The sequence below is a fragment of the Barbus barbus genome (assembly GCF_936440315.1).
Source record: "Barbus barbus genome assembly, chromosome: 18".
NCBI classification, from domain to species: Eukaryota; Metazoa; Chordata; class Actinopteri; order Cypriniformes; family Cyprinidae; genus Barbus; species Barbus barbus.
The window spans coordinates 1,203,220-1,223,755 of record NC_136746.1 but is presented as its reverse complement, the minus strand read 5'-3'; the positions used below and the strand labels follow the sequence as shown (position 1 = coordinate 1,223,755).

Here is a 20,536-nt window from a genome sequence, read left to right as displayed (position 1 = left end):
CTCCGGGTGTATGTTCACGGTGTGTGTGTGTTCACTGCTGTGTGTGTGCACGTTGGATGGGTTAAATGCAGAGCACGAATTCCGAGTATGGGTCACCATACTTGGCTGAATGTCACTTCACATCTCCGTTTTCTGTCAAAGATACTAGAAAAGGTAGTATCCTCATAATTATATTTGTTCTTGGAGAAAAATGGTTTCTGTGAGGAATTCCAGTCAGAATTTAGACCGTATCATAATACTGAGACTGCTCTCATTAGAGTTACAAATGACCTGCTTCTATCATCTGATCATGGTTGTATCTCTTTATTAGTTCTACTGGATCTTAGCACTGCGTTCAACACTATCGACCACAACGTTCTTTTAAATAGACTAGAACACTTTGTTGGCATTAGTGGAAGTGCCTTAGCATGGTTCAAATCATACTTATCTGACCGCCATCAGTTCGTAGCAGTGAATGAAGAGGTATCATATCGATCACAAGTGCAGTACGGAGTACCTCAAGGCTCAGTACTAGGGCCGTTACTTTTCACGCTTTACATTTTACCCTTGGGAGATATTATCAGGAGACATGGTGTTAGCTTTCACTGTTATGCTGATGATACACAGCTCTATATTTCTTCACGGCCTGGTGAAACACAAAATTGAGAAACTAAATGGAATACATAGTCGATATAAAAAACTGGATGACGAGTAACTTCTTACTGCTAAATTCTGAAAAAACAGAGGTGTTAATTATCGGACCTAAAAACCCCACATATAATAACCTAGAACACTATCTAACACTCGACGGCTGCTCTGTCAATTCTTCTTCATCAGTTAGGAACCTAGGTGTGCTGTTTGATAGCAATCTTTCATTTGAAAGCCACGTTTCTAGCATCTGTAAAACTGCATTTTTCCACCTCAAAAATATATCTAAATTGCGACCTATGCTCTCAACGTCAAATGCAGAAATGCTAATTAAAAAAAAAATTGTTAATTACTTATAAAGCCCTGAATGGCTTAGCTCCTCAGTACTTGAGCGAGCTCTTATCACATTATAGTCCTCCACGTCCGCTGCGTTCTCAAAACTCTGGCCGTTTGATAATATCTAGAATATCAAAATCGACTGCGGGCGGCAGATCCAAACAGATCCCTATTTAGCACCCAAACTCTGGAACAATCTACCTAATACTGTTCGGGAGGCAGACGCACTGTTATTTAAATGTCAGTTTAAATCTAGATTAAAGGCACATTTGTTTAACCTGGTTTTACACATAACACACTAATACGCTTCTATTATTCAAATCCGTTAAAGGATTGTTAGGCAGCATTAATTAGATGAACTGGGAACACTCCTCATAACACACGATGTACTCTTTACATTGTAAGAAGAATGGCATCTACGCTAATATTTGTCTGTTTCTTTCTTATTCTGTTTCTCAGTCCATGTCCGGATCAGATGGTGGATCAGCGCCGGGAGATGATGTCTGCGGCCTTGATCGTCGGCGGAGGCCGGACACCTGGATTAGCCCTGGGGACATATCCCCAGTGAAGACCACGACTAAAAATACAATAAAACTAAAAATAAAACTAAATAACTAAAAATATAATAAAATATCTAACTACATAATACTATTATTGTTAGAAATTGCAACAATATAAAAATAGAAATATAATACATTTATACATTTAAAATTTTAATTCAATCAATAATTAAACAATAAATAAATAATAATATCCTGGCCAGAGGAGAACTGGCCCCCCGACTGAGCCTGGTTTCTCCCAAGGTTTTTTTCTCCATTCTGTCACAGAGGGAGTTTTGGTTCCTTGCCACTGTCGCCTCTGGCTTGCTCAGTTGGGGACACTTGATTTCTAGCGATTATCGTCAATTTGATTTCACAGGTACTATAAACTAAACTGAGCTTAGACAATGACATCACTGAATTCAATAATGAAATGTCTTTAACTGAAAATTGAGTGTTTAATCTTATTATTATACATTACTGACACGCTATCCTCCAATTTGATACTGTTAAGTGCTTTGACACAATCTGTATTGTTAAAAGCACTATATAAATAAAGGTAATAATAAACAATACTTTTTTCACAAGGACCATTTTTACATGTTTGTATTTAGTCGTTGTGCCCTCTTGGTGTTCACTTATCTTTTTTTTTACTGAAACAACTTCTTTAAAATCTGAATGTCATTCAGATTTTTGTAATATTAAATTAAAAAATATTTTAAAATCAAATGGGTTTTGAACCCCTTTTGACAGCTGTCATTATTACATGTTAAGCACTGAACCTGCACAAACTAATACACTTTCCAAGTAGAAAGTGCACTCGAAACAAGCACAGGAACATCCAGCATTAGCACTTACCAACACAAGAGACTGAATCCGGCGTGAGTTTATAACCCTGATCACACTGACAGATATATGAGCCCAGGAGGTTGAAACACTGATGTTGGCATGGCTGAGTCAGATCACACTCATCCACATCTGAAACAAATCCATACACAGTTACTGAATACAATTATATATCTAATCAGTTATGTTCAGCACAATTCCACGTATAATATTGCTTTTTACAATGTTTTCATACGTTAGTTAATAGTAACAATATTTATATGGACAGTTCATATACTTCTTCTCTAACATCAAAAAACGGTCCAAAACAAGTCAAAGCATCAAGTAGGGGTGTGCAATATCAACTGTCTACAATTCCAAAAATTGTTATTTTAATGTGTGAGCTGATTATGGAAGATGTCATTCACGTTACAAAACCCAAACAAAAACATGCCTTTATAGTGCATGCTTTCACTATGACGTGCATTTCAAAATGCAAACAAAAATCAATATATGGGGGCAAACAAAAGTATATTTATATCATAAAATATAGTTAAGAAATATCATCCAAGCAAGAGTTTTTCCTGATTATGTCAGTCCTCTGTAGTGTGTCATGTGTTCCCGCCTCTTGTGTCCATATTTGGTTTGTTTCCTGTCCTTGTTTAATGTGATTATTAGTTTATTCTTGTCCAGCTGTGTTTGTCTCATTATCTATTATTATCCCTTGTATTTAAGTCCTGTCTGTTCTGTTAGATTTTGTCTAGTCTACACGTTACTCCCGGTGTTCCTGTCTGTGTCAGCCTTGCCTTGTCTTGCCCTGCCTTGATGTCTTCATTAAAGACTGTTATTTTGAGTTTCATCCTCGTCTCGTGTTCATCCTCGTGTGTGCACCGTGACAGATTACTGATTGCAAATGTGACATTTTATAAAACAGTTTAATAAACAAAAAGTTAATACTGAGTGATAGTCCAAGAACTATTAGCTTGTATTTTATTCTATTGTATATTGAACTGTTCCTGAATTTTCACAGTTCGTGTTGGGTTGCACAGTTTACTTGTGTTTGATCCATCTTGTGTTGTTTCCATAGCCGCTGACTTTGTTAATCTGTGTCTAGTTGTCACATTACGCTGTTCACGGAACACGCCGGAGGCATTAGGAAATGTTTAACAGTCTTTAATGAAGGAAATACTGGGAATAATCACAACAGGAGCTTGAGCAAACACACGTAGATACAAGTAGACCTGTCAAAGACTAACTCAGCGGTTCTCAATTCCAGTCCTCGCGCCCCCCTCCAGGGGGCCGACCAACAGCGGCAGGGCAGGTGGAGGAGGAGCCCGAGGTGGAGACAGAGAGCCGATGAGCCAGGGCGATGGGAAGGATCTGGGGGACCAAGGCGGAGCAGATGGTGCCGGCGACCGAGGTGGAGACTGGGATCCAGATGGCCACGGTGGAGCCGGAGCAACAGAGAAGTGAGGAGGAGCCGAAGGGATGGAGGAGCCTGACGGAGCCAGAAGGACAAGGCACAGCTGGAGGAGTAGAGTCCAGAGGCGCAGGATAGCCAATGACAGACCAAGGTGGAGCCGGAGGAACGAGGGAGCCCGGCGGAGCCAGTGGACAGATGGGCCACGGCAGAGAGGAGGGAGCTAGGAGCCATGGTGGAGCCGACGGGTCAATGAGCCGAGGCGGAGTCCGGAGCTTAGAGGCTGGAGGCGGAGTCAAGGGATACTCCGACCACGGCGACGCTGGAGGATGGCAGTCCACGGAAGCTCACACCGAATAAATGGTGGGCTGAGGGCGAGCAGAGGGGCTGCCAGACGACAGTGGAGGAGGAGGCAGGAACAGGTGGGAGGGCGGGTATTTGTGAGCCTCTGGGCTTTCAGGCCTGAACTCAGGAACGAAAGCCCTCTCAGGGCTTAACTCTGGAATGAGAGCCCTCTCTGGGCTTAACTCTGGCACGGGAGCCCTCACTGGGCTTAACTCTGGAACTGGAGCCCTCTCTGGGCTTAACTCTGGAACAGGAGCCCTCTCCTCTTCAGTGTGGCACAGTCGCCGTGCCATACTCAGCTCACCCTCAGCCGTGGAGCAGTGGGCGGAGCTCCTCTCCGCACTCTCCCTGTCCGCGGAATTCTCCCTCGAGGCGGGCGTTGTTGCCAGCTCACACACCTGGACTGAGGTCACTAGCAGCTCCGGCTCCGCGGCAATCCATGGCTCTGTCATTCCGTGCGGTGATGGCTTGTGGGGAGATGGTGGGCTGGGCACTGGGTCCGGAGTGGCACTGGTTAGATCCCCCTAAGAACTGATGGTGAATGGGGATCCGTGTCTCATCAGTTTCCACTTCACAAAGGTGACGAAGTCCTTGCGAGGATCATCTTCGGACAACGGCGCTCTGCATGCAATGTTTAAACTGGTGTCGTAGAATGCACAGAGCACATTGTCCGGGTAGCTGGTGGTGTTAGTTAGGAGCAGAAATAGTCTAGTGTCGTCCTCGAGAGGAGGAGGAATTCGAGCCGAAGAAGTGCATCCATACAGGAACACACAACAGAAACATAAACACTGAGAGAAAACGGGAAACAAAAACGGAGGGTAGACACACGGAGGTAACTGTATTCGGTCGGGTCTTCTGTCACGTTACACTGTTCACGGAACACGTTGAAGGCACGAGGAAACGTTTAACAGTCTTTAATCAAGGAAACACTGGGAATAATCACAACAGGAGCTTGAACAAACACCTGTAGAAACAAGTAGACCCAACAAACACTAACTGAACGGACTGGGGCTTATAAACACAGGACAATCAGGGAAACACAGGTACATGGAATTAATCAATGAAACTTGTTGTCCTGTGCAAGTTCTTGTTTTGCTATGTTAAAGATAGGGCAGGAAAGTCGCACAGAGAATATAACCAATGTTTAAACAGAGAAGTTTTACACTTTTATCCACTAAATGAGCTCATTTAAAATTTGATGCCTGCTATAGGTCTCAAAAAAGTTGAAACAAAGGGCTGAAAAAGCAAGAAATTTTGAAAAGATTCAGCTGGGAGAACATCTAGCAACTAATTAAGTTAATAGACATCAGGTCTGTAACATGATTAGCTATAAAAGGGATGTCTTAGAGAGGCAGAGTCTCTCAGAAGTAAAGATGGGCAGAGGCTCTCCAATCTGTGAAAGAGTGTGTAAAAAGATTGTGGAATACTTTAAAAACAACATTCCTCAAATTGCAAGTCTCATCAACTACAGTGCATAACATCTTCAAAAGATTCAGAGAAACTGGAGAAATCTTTTGAAGAAGAATTGAGAAGAATTTGTTGGACGCCTGTGGTCTTCGGGCCCTCAGATGACACTGCATCATTCATCAGCATGCTTCTGTCATTGACATTACTAAATGGGCCCAGGAATACTTCCAAAAACCACTGTCGGTAAACACAATCCGCCGTGTCATCAGAAGATGCCAACTAAAGCTCTATCATGCACAAAGGAAGCCATATGTGAACATGGTCCAGAAGCCCCGTCGTGTCCTGTGGGACAAGGCTCATTTAAAATGGACTGTTTCAAAGTGGAAAAGTATTCTACGGCCAGACGAGTCCAAATTTGACAATCTTGTTGGAGATCACGGACGCCGTGTCCTCCCTGGCCTGAAAAGGAGGGAGACCTTCCAGTGTGTTATCAGCGTTCAGTTCAAAAGCCAGCATCTCTGATGGTATGGGGTGCATAAGTGCATACGGTATGGGCAGCTTGCATGTTTTGGAAGGCACTATGAATGCTGAAAGGTATATAAAGGTTTTAGGGCAACATATGCTCCCCTCCAGACGACGTCTGTTTCAGAAAAGGCCTTGTGTATTTCAGCAGGACAATGTAAAACCACATACTGCAGCTATTACAACAGCATGGCTTCGTAGTAGAAGAGTCCGGGTGCTGAATTGGCCTGCCTTCAGTCCAGATCTTTCACCCATAGAGAACATTTGGCACATCGTTAAACGAAAAATACGTCAAAGAATACCACGAACTCTTCAGCAGCTAGAAACCTGTATCAGGCAAGAATGGGACCAAATTCCAACACCAAAACTCAAAAAACTCATAACCTCGATGCCCAGACGTCTTCAAATTGTTTTGAAAAGAAGAGGAGATGCTACACCATGGTAAACATGCCCCCGTCCCAACTATTTTGAGACCTGTAGCAGGCACTCCACAGATTGGAGAGCCTCTGCCCATCTTTATTTCTGAAAGACTCTGCCTCGCTAAGACATCCCTTTTGTAGATAATCATGTTACAGACCTGATGTCAATTAACTTTATTAGTTGCTAGATATTCTCCCAGCTGAATCTTTTCAAAATTTCTTGCTTTTTCAGCCCTTTGTTGCCCCCGTGCCAACTTTTTGAGACCTGTAGCAGGCAACAAATTTGAAATGAGCTCATTTTGTGCATAAAATTTTTAAATTTCTCAGTTTAAAGATTTGATCTCTTCTATAGTTTATGCAAAGCAGTTTACAGATTAGGAACATCACAAGCTGAGGTATGATACTCAAACCGTAGCACTGAAGCCAGTGTTTCTAAATCAAAGCAGTATTAGCATGAGGCCAGGCACTAATGCTGGGTATGGGTGTGCAGGCTAGTAAAGTTAATCCAACTCACTAAACTATTTCTGTATGGACCCTGCTTTGAGCTCAAAAGCACTGTCATTTTGGAAAATAAAGGGACACTACTACAAACGGATGAAAGAAGATGAAAGAAGAGAAATTGAAATGGTTGAAATTTGAATTACTGAAATGATTGTATTTTTAAATAGAAGTGGATATCCACATATGCTGTAAATATGCAGTCATTCTTGAGCGTACTTCTAATTTCCATCTTTTAGTTATAGTTGCATCACAACTCACATGCATCAGTTGAGCTGCCAGTAAAAGAAACATTCTTCTGTTCATCATGAGGCTTACTAAAATCCTTCCCTGCAGACAGACCTACAGAAACTTGGAAACATATTTGGTGTGCTTGTACTGGTCCGAAGAGCCATTCTTATCAGTATGTTCCTCAATTTCCAATGAGTGCATGTGTACTTTTGCAGGAAACCTTTCCTCGCTGAGGAATTCCTTATCATGTTGTTGATAATATTTTATTGGCAAAGATCTTCAAGCTTTGATTCAGAAGTTAGGTATTAGGCTAAAGTTTCACATCCCTTACTATCCTCAAAACAGCTGAACAATGTGGAGTTGCAAACTACACATTTGAAAGACCCCTTACATCAACATAGAGGGTTGGCACTGCATTTGCCGGTTTTGCTAAACCCTGGGATCAATTCCAACTGGTCTCTCTCCTTTTGAAATATGTTTTGCTAACAGATTCACCTTTAATTTGAAGCTCCTCTTACTCCTGTCCACCCTATGATATGTTTCAAAAAATTTTTGTGGTTGTTAACTCAAACAATCCCCTTCAACACCTTGCAATTTTTTTTATTAATTGTCTCAATGTGATATTCTGTTTACAAAGAGAGAGATGTAAATTAAAAATGCAGTATATGTTGCTATGTACAGGCCTAGACCACCAGAGGGTGAGAGCAAATGCAAAACAGATGTTTAGAGAGATACTGAAGGATATTTTGAATTCCATTGAACACACACATTCTTGAGCAAAGCTATGCAGATAGAAAGGAAGGTTAGGTCTTTGACTCACCTACACAGCTGTGGTTGTTGCTGGCGAGCTGGTAACCATCTTTACACTCACAGTAATAAGAGCCAGCAGTGTTCACACATCTGTGCATGCAGTAGTGTGATAGCATACACTCATTTTTATCTGCAAAGAGGTTCACACATACAATGCCTGAATAATTTAATATAGTATTCTTAACACATTTACACAGTAATAGAAAAACCTTTTTTTTCACAGATTAAGATTATTCCCTTAATTGACCAAGTCTAATGTAGTGGAGACACGTATTAATGTGTTTCAGATTTTATTAAATAAAATCATTGTAGGGAGTTCAGGGAATTGAAGGGGGGCGGGGAGACCTCAGACCGAGAACCTAATTAAGTTGACTTTCTTACTTACCTACTCCCTTACTTAATTTAGAGTCTAAGCGATACACAGAAAAGCTGTCTAATAAACCTGACATTGCTTTTGTAAGTTGCTTTGGATAAAAGTGTCTGCTAAATGCATAAATGTGACCATGGACCACAAAACCAGTCATTAGGGTCTTTCTTTATGAGATTTATACATCATCTGAAAGCTGAATAAATAAGATTGGTGTATGGTTTGTTAGGATAAGACAATATTTGTCTGAGACGCAACTATTTGAAAATATGGAATCTGAGGGTGCAGAAAAACCTAAATATTGAGAAAATCTAGCAATGCATATTAATAATCAAAAATTAAGTTTTGATATATTATGGTAGGAAAGTTACAAAATATCTTCATGGAACATGATCTTTACTTAATATTCAAATTAATTTTGGCATAAAAGAAAAATTGATAATTTTGAACCATACAATGTATTTTTGGCTTTTGCTACAAATATACCTGTGCTACTTATGACTGGTTTTGTGGTCCAGGGTCACAAATGCAAATGAGAACGTTTATTTTGAATGCAATGAGGGCTTCGTCATATGCTGGGCAAGCATGACAGAAATGCTGAGAACTTTTGTTACCCAACACTTACTGTATTAATTACGGGTAAGAAAAATATCTAGTAAATGTGTTTATTATTTAAGAAAAATTCAGCTTTTCAGTTTTGACCAATAATTTTAATTTCCATGCCTCACTGAGATTATTTAGATTTAAAGCCAATTATCATCTTTATTTATTTCACTATTATAAGCATATTATTTACAAACAATATGTGTTTTTTTTATAAGAAAAAAAAGTATTTATATTTTTTGCTAATGACATAATAGACCTAGAGAAGGCCCCTCCCACCTAGAGTTCCCTCTAGACCAGTTCAACTGAAACCTGTTGACCCTCTAGCTTAATCAGCAACCACACACAATGACTCGACAGATCACACAGGCTGACCAGTGTTTCACCAGATAAGTTTTGTTTTCTAGAACAACCCAAAAATCACAGGACTTAATAACTACAGTCCTGTTGCTTTAATGTCTGTGGTGATGAAGTCATTTGAGAGGCTGTGTTGGCTCACCTGAAGGACTTTACTGGTCCCTTGCTGGACCCCCTGCAGTTTGCTTACCGAGCAAACAGGTCTGTGGATGATGCAGTCAACATGGGACTGCACTTCATCCTCCAACATCTGGACAAACCAGGGACTTATGCAAGGATCCTGTTTGTGGACTTCAGCTCCGCCTTCAACACCATCATCCCGGACACCCTTCAGAATAAACTGACAAAGCTCTCTGTCCCCACCTCCATCTGTCAGTGGATCACCAGCTTCCTGACAGACAGGCAGCAGCTAGTGAGGCTGGGAAAACTCACATCCAACACCTGCACCATCAGCACTGGTGCTCCTCAAGGCTGCGTTCTCTCCCCACTGCTCTTCTCCCTCTACAGGAACGACTGCACCTCTAAAGACCCCTCTGTCAAACTTCTGAAGTTTTCAGATGACACTACAGTCATCGGCCTCATTCAGGGCGGTGACGAGTCTGCTTACAGACAGGAGGTTGATCAGCTAGCTGTCTGGTGCAGTCACAACAACCTGGAGCTCAACACGCTCAAAAAGTGTAGAGATGATAGTGAACTTCAGGAACCCCCCCCCCCCCCGCTCTCCCACCCACTCACCATCATGAACAGCACTGTGACTGCAGTGGAGTCATTCAGGTTCCTGGGTGCCACCATCTCCCAGGACCTGAAGTGGGATACTCACATCGACTCCATCGTGAAAAAGGCTCAGCAGAGATTGTACTTTCTTCATCAACTGAAAACGTTCAACCTGCCACAGGCGCACATGACACAGTTCTACTCTGCTGTTATAGAGTTGTTCCTGTGCTCTTCTATAACTGTATGGTTTGGGTCAGCCAACAAATCAGATATAAGAAGACTCCAGCGGACTGTTAGGTCAGCAGAAAGGATCATTGGTGTCCACCTGCCCAGCCTTACAGATCTCTGTGCACTAGAACATCTAGGCATAAAAACTGTTTTTTCCCCCATGCCATCTCCAGCCTAAACAACTAACACAGGAATTATTACCTGTGTCCTGTAATTCATGCCTGTAATTAATTCCCCATCTCTAATTATTGGCTCTCTCCCTAGTATTTTGTAAATATATATGCATATTTTTCTAAACATCTGTATGAGGCACAAATCTGTACATAAATCTTCTGTTCCAGATTCTTATACATTATTATTATTATTATTATTATTGTTAAGTCTTACTTAAATGTTTCTGTTCTCATGTCAGATATGTATGTATGTATGTATGCATGTATGTACCAAGAGCTTCTTAAAAAGCACAACAAATTCCTTGTGTGTTTGCGCACACTTGGCGAATAAAGCTGATTCCCATTCTGAAAATAGTGCTAAGCAGCACTTACCAGCATGATTATATATACTTATTATAGGATTATAATTATTCAGCAGGCTGCTTTGATGACTAGAGTTCAGTGTGAACTTACCCACACACTGTTCTCCATGTTTCTGGTATCCAGGATGACACTGACAGGTGTAGGAACCTCTTGTGTTGTAGCAGATCTGGTCTGCATTGCAGGTGTGTAGGCCTTGAGAGCATTCATCTACATCTGCCAAAACATACACAATCACACAGACTGATCAATGCATGGACCATTGATAAGCATCATGAAGTTAATTAACACAAAAAGAGGAACAATCAATTGGTAATCCCTACACATGGAACCCGTAGCCCAAAGTGTAGTTACAGACTGCTCGATTTAACCAGATTTACTGAATCTGGTTAAATCTGAATAGTCCTTTGTGAGAGATCCCCATCCAGAGAGAGCTTCTATTCCAAGCCGTGGGCACAATATATGACCCCCTGCCAGAGATGTGGAAACTGTAGGTCTGGCCTCTAAGGGGGATCAGCTCCTGAACTCTGGTCTCTAGGCTGAGGTGGCAGAGACCATCATAAACTCTATAGCTTGGACTTGGATACATGCCTAAGGTACCATTGAATACAGCATGGTCTACGATTCTGCAGGCCTTCCATCCTTCTCCTGGTGTGTTTGCAGACCAAGAGAGGCTTAACTTACTGTGCCCTGTCAGGGCCCTTAAAGGGGTCATGTGATGCTTTTTTAAAGATCATTATTTTGTGTATTTGGTGTAACAGAATATGTTGACATGCTTTAATGTTTAAAAAACACATTATTTTTAAATTACTGTACATTATTGTAGGTCCTCTATGGCCCACCTCTCTCAAACGCGTCGTTTTCTACAAAGTCCCTCCTTCCAACAAGCGCAGTCTGCTCTGATTGGCCAACTGGCACAGTGCGTTGTGATTGGCCGAACCTTAGTTTTACCATCAGTTCAAGCCCGAAAGGGTAACAACCGCGATTAAGACAGCTGACTCCACTGTGATCCTGTTTCTCTCTCTCTCTCATTCCCTCTCTCTCACACACACATGCTTCAGACACAATCATGTAAAAGCATTCCCCATAAAGTCTCGTTCCCCTCTCAGGGAACCATGGTTAAGTCTGTAAACTGAAACGTTCTCTCACACTCTTGTGTTAAAGATATTTTGAAGAATGTGGGTAACCAAACAGGTACTGGTCCCCAATGACTTCTATAGTTTGGGAAAAAATACTATAGCAATCAATGGGGACCATCAACTGTTTGGTTATGGAAATTTTTTAAAAATGTTCTTTTGTGTCCAACAGAAGAAAGAAATTCATAAAGGGTTGGAACACCTTGAGGGTGAGTAATTACAGTATTTTTATATTTTCAAGAAACAGGTGAGAACAATTTGGCAATTACAAAGAGGAACAGATGACATTGATAATTATTAAATGATTAAAAGCAATCTATTGATCAACAATCAATTATTGACATCCCTAATCTCAATGCTGTTATACGTGACATCAACACTCTTGGAACGCCACCCACCCAATCAACTCGGTCAGGACAACTGTGAATCTGAAGGGAAAATCACCTGAAATTTCCATCCATTTAATCTTGTTTGGGTCATTTTCATGCTATTTGTACTTATGTGTTTGTACATAACTTACCACTGATATGACAGCAAACTGAACTTAATGTACATTATCTGATCTATTTTGTGAGTAATCCAAATCTGAATCTGAATGCAACCAGCCTAATTAGCTATAGCTTAACAGCAAGAAGCTGGTCTGGTGTTGGCATAAAAGTCGTGCAAGGTCAAAATCTATGTATTCAGAAATACATATTTAAAACATTAAACATCTTATAACATGTATTCAATTGTAACTGCAATGTAAATACATTCATGCCACCTCTGAGCTGCATTAAACAGTTTGTTTAAATGCATCAACAATAAATGGCACTTAAGATGCAGCTTCTCTGCAACCTCTGATTTTATTAACTGAGAAAATGGGTGAGTAGAAATGTTAAGTATAAATGAAGCAATGCAATATTGGCGAATGAAGAGGTTTACCGTTTTTGCAGATAGAGAGGGAGATTGTGGATTTGCTGGAGTGTACACAGTCATCCAGGATGAAGACTTGGATGAATAGATATACGATGGAGGACATTGGAGACACAGGGAGAATACTGTAAGTAATTGCAGGAGAGAATCACACAAGGTAAGTCTGCAGGTAAGTGGTCCGTACAGCAACTGGTAGACCAATCAATGAGCTTGGGAGAACTGTGTGCTTTTATACAGGAGCTGATGAGGGTGCTGATGAGATGCTGGTGACCAGTATTCAGGTAACTGTGAACTGGGTGAGGGAGTGACGGTGGAGCCTGGTGACACCGTGACAGCACCCCCCTCCATGGCCCGTTCCTGAGGGCCAAGGACTCCAATGTTGTTGTGGCCGACCTCTGTTCCTGGGTTCAGGACAGTCAGGGTGGGACACATGGAAGTAGTAAGGAGATCAGGATCAAGGATATCATATCTGGGGACCTAGGATCTTTCTTCAGGACCATATCCTTCCTAGTTCACTAGATATTTCAAGAGGCCACCACAGCGTCGGGAGACATAAACACAGCCTGATGTCACTCGTCGAGAGCCACACTTTCTGCCCTTCAACAAAGAAGGGCTTATCTGGGTTGGGATGGATAATGGATAGATCTTGCTACGAAGCACTGGTTCACCCAGAAATAGGTCTATGGCACTGCCCCATGGCCTGTGGGCAGGCAGTTGGGAAGCTCTCTTAGATAATATGTCACTGAAGGGGGCGTAGTAGGGAGGTATATCCACTGATTGTTGATTTACCGGACTCTTGATGGACACAGAGTAACCTGGAGAACTTTCATAGATCACTTATGAATATGTGGAAGGAGAGGGAAACATTCAGGGTAACAGCCTTCGCCCCACTTCAAGACTTCTACTATTTTCCAGGATAGCGCTGGGTTGTGTTTATTTAACTATGAATGCCCCAGGATGATACCAGTGGTGGATTCCTCCAGAACCAGAAAATCCAGAGATTCTTGATAGAGTTGGCCAAGCTAGATGGGTCCAGCTGAGTGGTCTTCCTGTTGCTGACTGGACTTGACTTCGATGGGTCTTCTTTTGATCTGGAGTTGATGGCAGAATGAGGAAGGCAAGTACTGAAAGTGAGACATCACAAGCAATAAGGGTGACTTAAGTAGTGAGTGGAGATGCATGAGAACTAGGAGTATGAATGCAACTCACCACAGGTCGAGGAGGATGGGCAGGGCATAAAGAGATTATATGCCCTTGTACTCTGCAGTACAAAGTCCCTGGGCAGTGAGAATTGTGCACAACCATGGGCTCCGTACCTGGTTTTGGAGAGCTGGCATACTTTGGCTGTTGATGGTAGGAAGAAGACCGTTGGCCCTATTGGTCCTCCATACAGGTCTGCATATTGTGAGAAACATGGATGGAGAGTTGAATGAAGTATTCCAGACAGATGGAATCATTGTAGGCAGTGAGATACAGCTGCAACTTGGGTTCCAAACCCTCTCAGTAGGGAGGTGAGGAGCAAGCACTCATTCCACATACTAGTGGCGTCCAGAGTGCGAAAAAACAAAACGTATAATCTGTTATTGACATTTTAGCTCATTTAAGTGATACAATTGATCACCCACAGATGAATCACCAAGTGGTCTTCCAAACACTTCTCAAAAATGAGCTACAAAGCTACTGAATGCCTGGGCCATCCTGGTTCCAAATGGTTTCCACGCGCTGCAGTGCTCACCTTGAAAACAGAGTCATTACGAAGGAGATCTTGGATTTCTCCATGGGAAATTGGTGCAACTGCATCTTGAGGCCAGTGAGCACTGTAGAGAAAAATCTATTGCAACCCTCCTCCTAGCTAGAGTAGGGCGCCAGGTTGGCCATGGGACTAACCACACAAACAGGTGCTGAAGGAGTGACTGATGTGGTGATCGATGTTATGGATGCGAAGGCCCGCCGCAGTGAATCAACAATCTCCTGAAACGGGTTTGTGGAAATAATGTGGTGGTGTTTGTACTGGTCTACTGTTATGGAAATACCATACTCAGAGACAGGATTAGCAGGCAATACACACAGTGATTTTATTAACAGAGAGTAGCAATGGGTAAGCAGTAATTGAGCAATGCAATACTGGAGAATGAAGAGGTTTACTGTCTTTGCAGATAGAGAGGGAGATTGTGGATTCGCTGGATGAGTAGACACATGATAGAGGATGTTAGAGACACAGGGGAAAGCTGGAGGTAATTGAAGGAGAGAATTGCAGGTGGTAAGTAGGAAGGAAAGTGAGTTGAGCCACTCGATCCCCTGGGCTGGCCACCTAGGGAGATGTAAGACCATAGCTCGAATAAAAAGACACTTTTATTGGCCTGGATTAAAGAAAGATGTGACTCAATACTGCAAGAGTTGCCCTGAGTGTCAGAAAGTCTCCCTGAAAAGCCCTGCCAAAGCACCACTACAACCTCTACCTGTCATTGGTACACCATTTGTGAGATTGGGCATGGATGTTATTGGACCTGTGGAAAGGAGTCGAGCTGGAAATCGATTTATGCTGGTCATAACTGATTATGCAACTAGATATCCCGAAGTGTTTCCAATGAAGTCCATTAAAGCCAAGTACGTAGCAACATGTCTTATACAGCTCTTTTCTAGAGTTGGGTTCCCCTGCCAGATTCTTACAGACCAAGGCACTAATTTTATGTCCACTCTTTTAAAGCAGGTGTATAAGCTTCTGGTATTGAGAGCTTGCGGACAACTCCATATCACCCACAAACTGATGGTCTCACAGAGCGGTTTAATCAAACATTTAAGCAAATGCTTCGCAAGTTTATCAGTGGGTCGGGCAAGGATTGGGATCAGTGGTTGCCTTATCTCCTGTTTGCTTACAGGGAGGTCCCGCAGGCCTCGACGGGGTTCTCTCCTTTTGAGTTATTATATGGACGTGATGTGAGAGGTCCTTTGACCCTGCTTCGAGAACTTTGGGATGGAAACTCTGGGAGTGAGGACTCTGTAAATGTAATCTCTTATGTTTTGCAGATGAGGGAGCGGTTGGAGGCAATGACAACCCTTGCTCAAACTCACATGGCTGAAGCACAGAGATACCAGAAGTCATGGTACGATCGGTCGGCTGGTGAAAGGAGCTTTAGCCCGGGCCAGAAAGTGTTGGTGATGTTACAAAGCCAAGAAAGCAAACTGTTGGCGAAATGGCATGGTCCATATGAGATCAAGCGGAATCTTGGACCCACCACTTATGAAATTGCAATGCCAGGCCTAGAGCGGCGTAGTAAAGTATTGCATATTAATTTGCTTAAATTAAACAAGCCCTGATGATTCAACAGGTGGCAGAGGAAGAGGAACTGGAGGAACAATATTTGCCTCAGCCCATTTCTGCATGTGTGGATTTGAATCATTTGCCAAAGGATCGTCAGGCACAGGTGAGAGCACTATGCCATCCTGATATTTTTTCAGAGTACCCAGGAGCTACTACACTGGTTGAACATGAGATTGTGTTGAAAAGTGATGCTGTTGTTAAAAGGATGAGTTATCGAATACCTGAGCGTTTACAGGCCTCCTTGAGGAAAGAGATTGATCTGATGCTGACATTGAAAATCATTGAACCATCTAAGAGTGAGTGGTGCCATCCCGTGGTTTTAGTTCCTAAAACAGATGGAACCTTAAGGTTTTGCATTGACTTTCGTTACCTTAATTCTGTTTCGAAGTTTGATTCTTACCCGACTCCCCGTATTAGTGACCTGATTGACCGCGTGGGTCAAAGTAAATATCTGACCACCATCGACCTAGCCAAAGGCTACTGGCAAATTCCTCTCACTCTTCAGTCAAGAGAGTTGACTGCCTTTAGGACTCCGTGGGGGCTATTTCATTTTAGGGTCCTTCCTTTTGGCCTGCACAGGGCTCCAGCTACATTTCAGAGGCTCATAGACCAGATCTTGCATGGTTTGTCTTTCGCGGCTGCTTATTTGGATGACATTGTTATCTACAGTGATACTTGGCAACAGCACCTGCAACATCTACAAGAAGTACTGCAGCGACTCCAACAAGCTGGTCTCACCATCAACCCGCTTAAGTGTGCTGTGGCTCGAACTGAAATTGAATATCTGGGCTATATCATTGGTAAAGGGGTGGTTAGACCCCAGATGAAGAAGGTCCAAGTTATTCAACAGTGTCCTCCACCTCAAACACGTAAAGAATTAAGGTCATTTCTTGGAATGGCAGGTTTTTATAACCGATTCATTCCCAATTTCTCAGGCAGAGCAGCAGCCTTAACGGACATGGTGGGTTCAAGATCTCCTAATCAACTTCAGTGGACCGAGCAAGCAAAGTCTGCTTTCCATGACATCCAGAATGCCCTGAGTAAGGACCCAATTTTGCATAATCCTGACTTTAATCGGCCGTTTATTGTGCAAACAGATGCTTCTGAACGAGGGATTGGAGCAGTGTTGTTGCAGGGGTCACCCCGTGAACAACGACTTGTGGCATGCATCAGCCGAAAACTCTTCCCTAGAGAGGTCCGCTACTCCACAATCGAAAAGGAATGCTTGGCTGTGAAGTGGGCTCTAGACTCCCTAAAGTATTATTTATTGGGGAGAGAGTTCATTGTGGAAACGGACCATAAGGCCCTACAATGGTTGGAGAGGATGAAGGACACCAATAGCCGAATCACTCGATGGTACTTGGCTATGCAGCCCTTTCGATTTGTGGTCCGGTATGTTCCAGGGAAGGCCAATGCTACTGCCGACTTCCTTTCCCGCTGTGTCAGCGAGGTTCCTGAAGAGGGGGGGAGTGTGATGGCCGATGGAGCAGCCACACAGTAAACTGGTATTTGACACGCATCCATGCACATGTATATATGTATAACACTTGTTCTCTTTTTGGTTGTGTACTTGTTAATTTAACTTGCTTATTAGTATGGGATTTAACTTTGGTTACAGATCACCTAATTTACATTTCATAATGACGACAGACACCGATTTGGTTCATCTTTACGGGTTTATTTTCAATTTGTATTCATTTCTGACCAGAGGTGACTAGTTTGGGTGCACACTTTCTAGTTATCGATGGTATATTGTGTTAACATTTATTTTCTTTGAGTTTAAGTTACCTACGTGCGGAGATTGGGCGCTGCGCTGTCTTCTGGTGGTGGTCCGTGCTCATAAAGGACCGGCTGGCGGCAGTTGCCGTCATTTTGTTCCGCTGGATCAATCCATCCTGTAAACTAGCTGGGGGGTGTAGGACTATTTGTTTATTTACCCATTTTCGTTTACTATAATTTGTGTATGTTAATTTTGCTGTTTATGATCTAGTTTAAGTTAACTATTTGATGGGGTTTAGTGATGTTGGTAATATCCTTTGTGTAGGTATGTGTGTGTGTAATGGACTAGTCCTGTGTGTATAAAAGTTCCCTCCGTCTGTCGCTTGAGAGGTCACGTTTTTCTTTGTCTGTTTGTTTGGTTATCTTTTGATCATTAAGTTTGATTTTGTTCAGTTGGCCATTTTTATGGATCCAGACTTGTCTTTATTTTCTTGATTTCTATTTAGTTTTTAAGTGATTTAATTTGTGACTTTGTTTGTATTTAATAAAAAAAAAATTTTTGTGGAAATCCCGCGTTTCTTGCCTTGGGCTGCTTGGTCCCTTACATGGTCCATATACAACCCGAATTCCGGAAATGTTGGGAAGTTTTTTAAATTTTAATAAAATTAAAACTAATGTTAAACAAATATAGATAACATAACAAATGTTTAAACTGAGAAATTATACACTTTTATCCACTAAATGTGCTCATTTCAAATTTGATGCCTGCTACAGGTCTCAAATAAGTTGGCACGGGGGAAACAAAGGGCTGAAAAAGCAAGAAATTTTGAAAAGATTCAGCTGGGAGAACATCTAGCAACTAATTAAGTTAATTGACATCAGGTCTGTAACATGAATTGCTATAAAAGGGATGTCATAGAGAGACAGAGTCTCTCAGAAGTAAAGATGGGCAGAGACGCTCCAAAAAGCTTTGCAAACCTCATCATCTACAGTGCATAACATCATCAAAAGATTCAGAGAAACTGGAGAAATCTCTGTGCGTAAGGGACAAGCGCCGGAGACCTTAGTTGGATGCCTGTGGTCTTTGGACTCTCAGATGACACTGCATCATTCATTCATCAGCATGATGAATGAAATGGGCCCAGGAATACTTCCAGAAACCTTCCAGAAAATACTTCCACTGTCGGTAAAAACAATCCGCCGTGCCATCAGCAGATGCCAACTAAAGCTCTATCATGCAAAAAGGAAGGCATGTGTGAACATGGTCGAGAAGCGCCATCGTGTCCTCTGGGCCAAGGCTCATTTCAAATGGACAGTTTCAAAGTGAAAAAATTGTTCTATGGTCAGAGGAGTCCAAATTTGGCATTATTGTTGGAAATCACAGACGCCGTGTCCTCCGGGCTAAAAAGGAGGGAGACCTTCCCGTGTGTTATCAGCGTTCAATTCAAAAGCCAGCCTCTCTGATAGTATGGGGGTGCATAAGTGCATATGGTATGGGCAGCTTGCATGTTTTGGAAGGCACTATGAATGCTGAAATGTACAGTATAAAAGGTTTTAGAGCAACACAGGTTTTATGCTCCCCTCCAGACGACGTCTGTTTCAGGGAAGGCCTTGTGTATTTCAGCAGGACAATGTTAAACCACATACTGCAGCTATTACAACAGCATTGCTTTGTAGTAGAAGAGTCCGGGTGCTGAATTGGCCTGCCTGCAGTCCAGATCTTTCAGCTATAGAGAACATTTGACACATCATTAAATGAAAAATACATCAAAGACAACCACGCAGCTGGAAACCTAAGTCAGGCAAGAATTGGACCAAATTCCAGTACCAAAACTCCAGAAACTCATAACCTCGATGCCCAGATGTCTTCAAACTGTTTTGAAAAGAAGAGGAGATGCTACACCATAATAAACATGCCCCCGTCCCAACTATTTAGAAACCTGTAGCAGGCATCAAATTTGAAATGAGCACATTTTGTGCATAAAATTGTACAATTTCTCTGTTTAAACATTTGTTATGTTATCTATGTTCTATTGTGAATAAAATGTGATTTGAAATTCTTTTAGTTTTCATTTTATTCAAATTTAAAAAACGTCCCAACATTTCTGGAATTCGGTGTTGTACCAATGAGTAGACCAGACAATGAACTGGGAAGACGTGTGTACTTTTATACAGGAGCTGATGAGGTGCAAGTGATCAGTATTTGGGTGATTGTGAGGGAGTGACAGTGGAGTCAGGTGACACCGTGACAAGTATTTAACTAATTTTTAGGGCTGCCCTCGACGGAAGATTTTTCTGGTCAACCAGTAAGTCGTTCATTTTAATCGATTAGTTGACTAATTGCATGTTTATATTAAAACCATATACTTAATAATGAGCCTTTAAGCGCTCATAAGCACTCAAGAGTACGCATAAAGCTTGCAACATTGCAAAGACAGAAGTAATGATTATGAAAACAAAAAACAGCAAGAAGACTGCCTTAACATTATAATAATTCTTTGATGTTTTTTGTATTTTCGGCTTCAGTGATGAAGTTGATGACACTGACTCATCGTCTTTTGGTTGACGTGCATGTTTCATAAAGATGACATAATCTGAAAATATTTGTTTTCCATTTGAACTGGTTCGTTTAAAAGTAAACATTTTCTATAGATACCTCTACT

At 42.0% G+C, this 20,536-nt stretch overlaps 1 protein-coding gene across 3 annotated transcripts in view; it reads right to left on the bottom strand.

The window, feature by feature from the left end:
- Positions 1-20,536, bottom strand: part of efemp1 (EGF containing fibulin extracellular matrix protein 1) — a 61,862-nt gene that overhangs the window by 25,341 nt on the left and 15,985 nt on the right. For all 3 annotated transcript variants that reach the window (XM_079439569.1, XM_079439571.1, XM_079439570.1), the window contains exons 6-8: positions 10,875-10,997; positions 7,990-8,109; positions 2,361-2,480 (exon numbers count right to left, since the gene is read on the bottom strand). In XM_079439569.1, the coding sequence (XP_079295695.1) occupies positions 2,361-2,480; positions 7,990-8,109; positions 10,875-10,997 (363 nt within the window). The remainder of the gene's footprint in view (positions 1-2,360; positions 2,481-7,989; positions 8,110-10,874; positions 10,998-20,536) is intronic.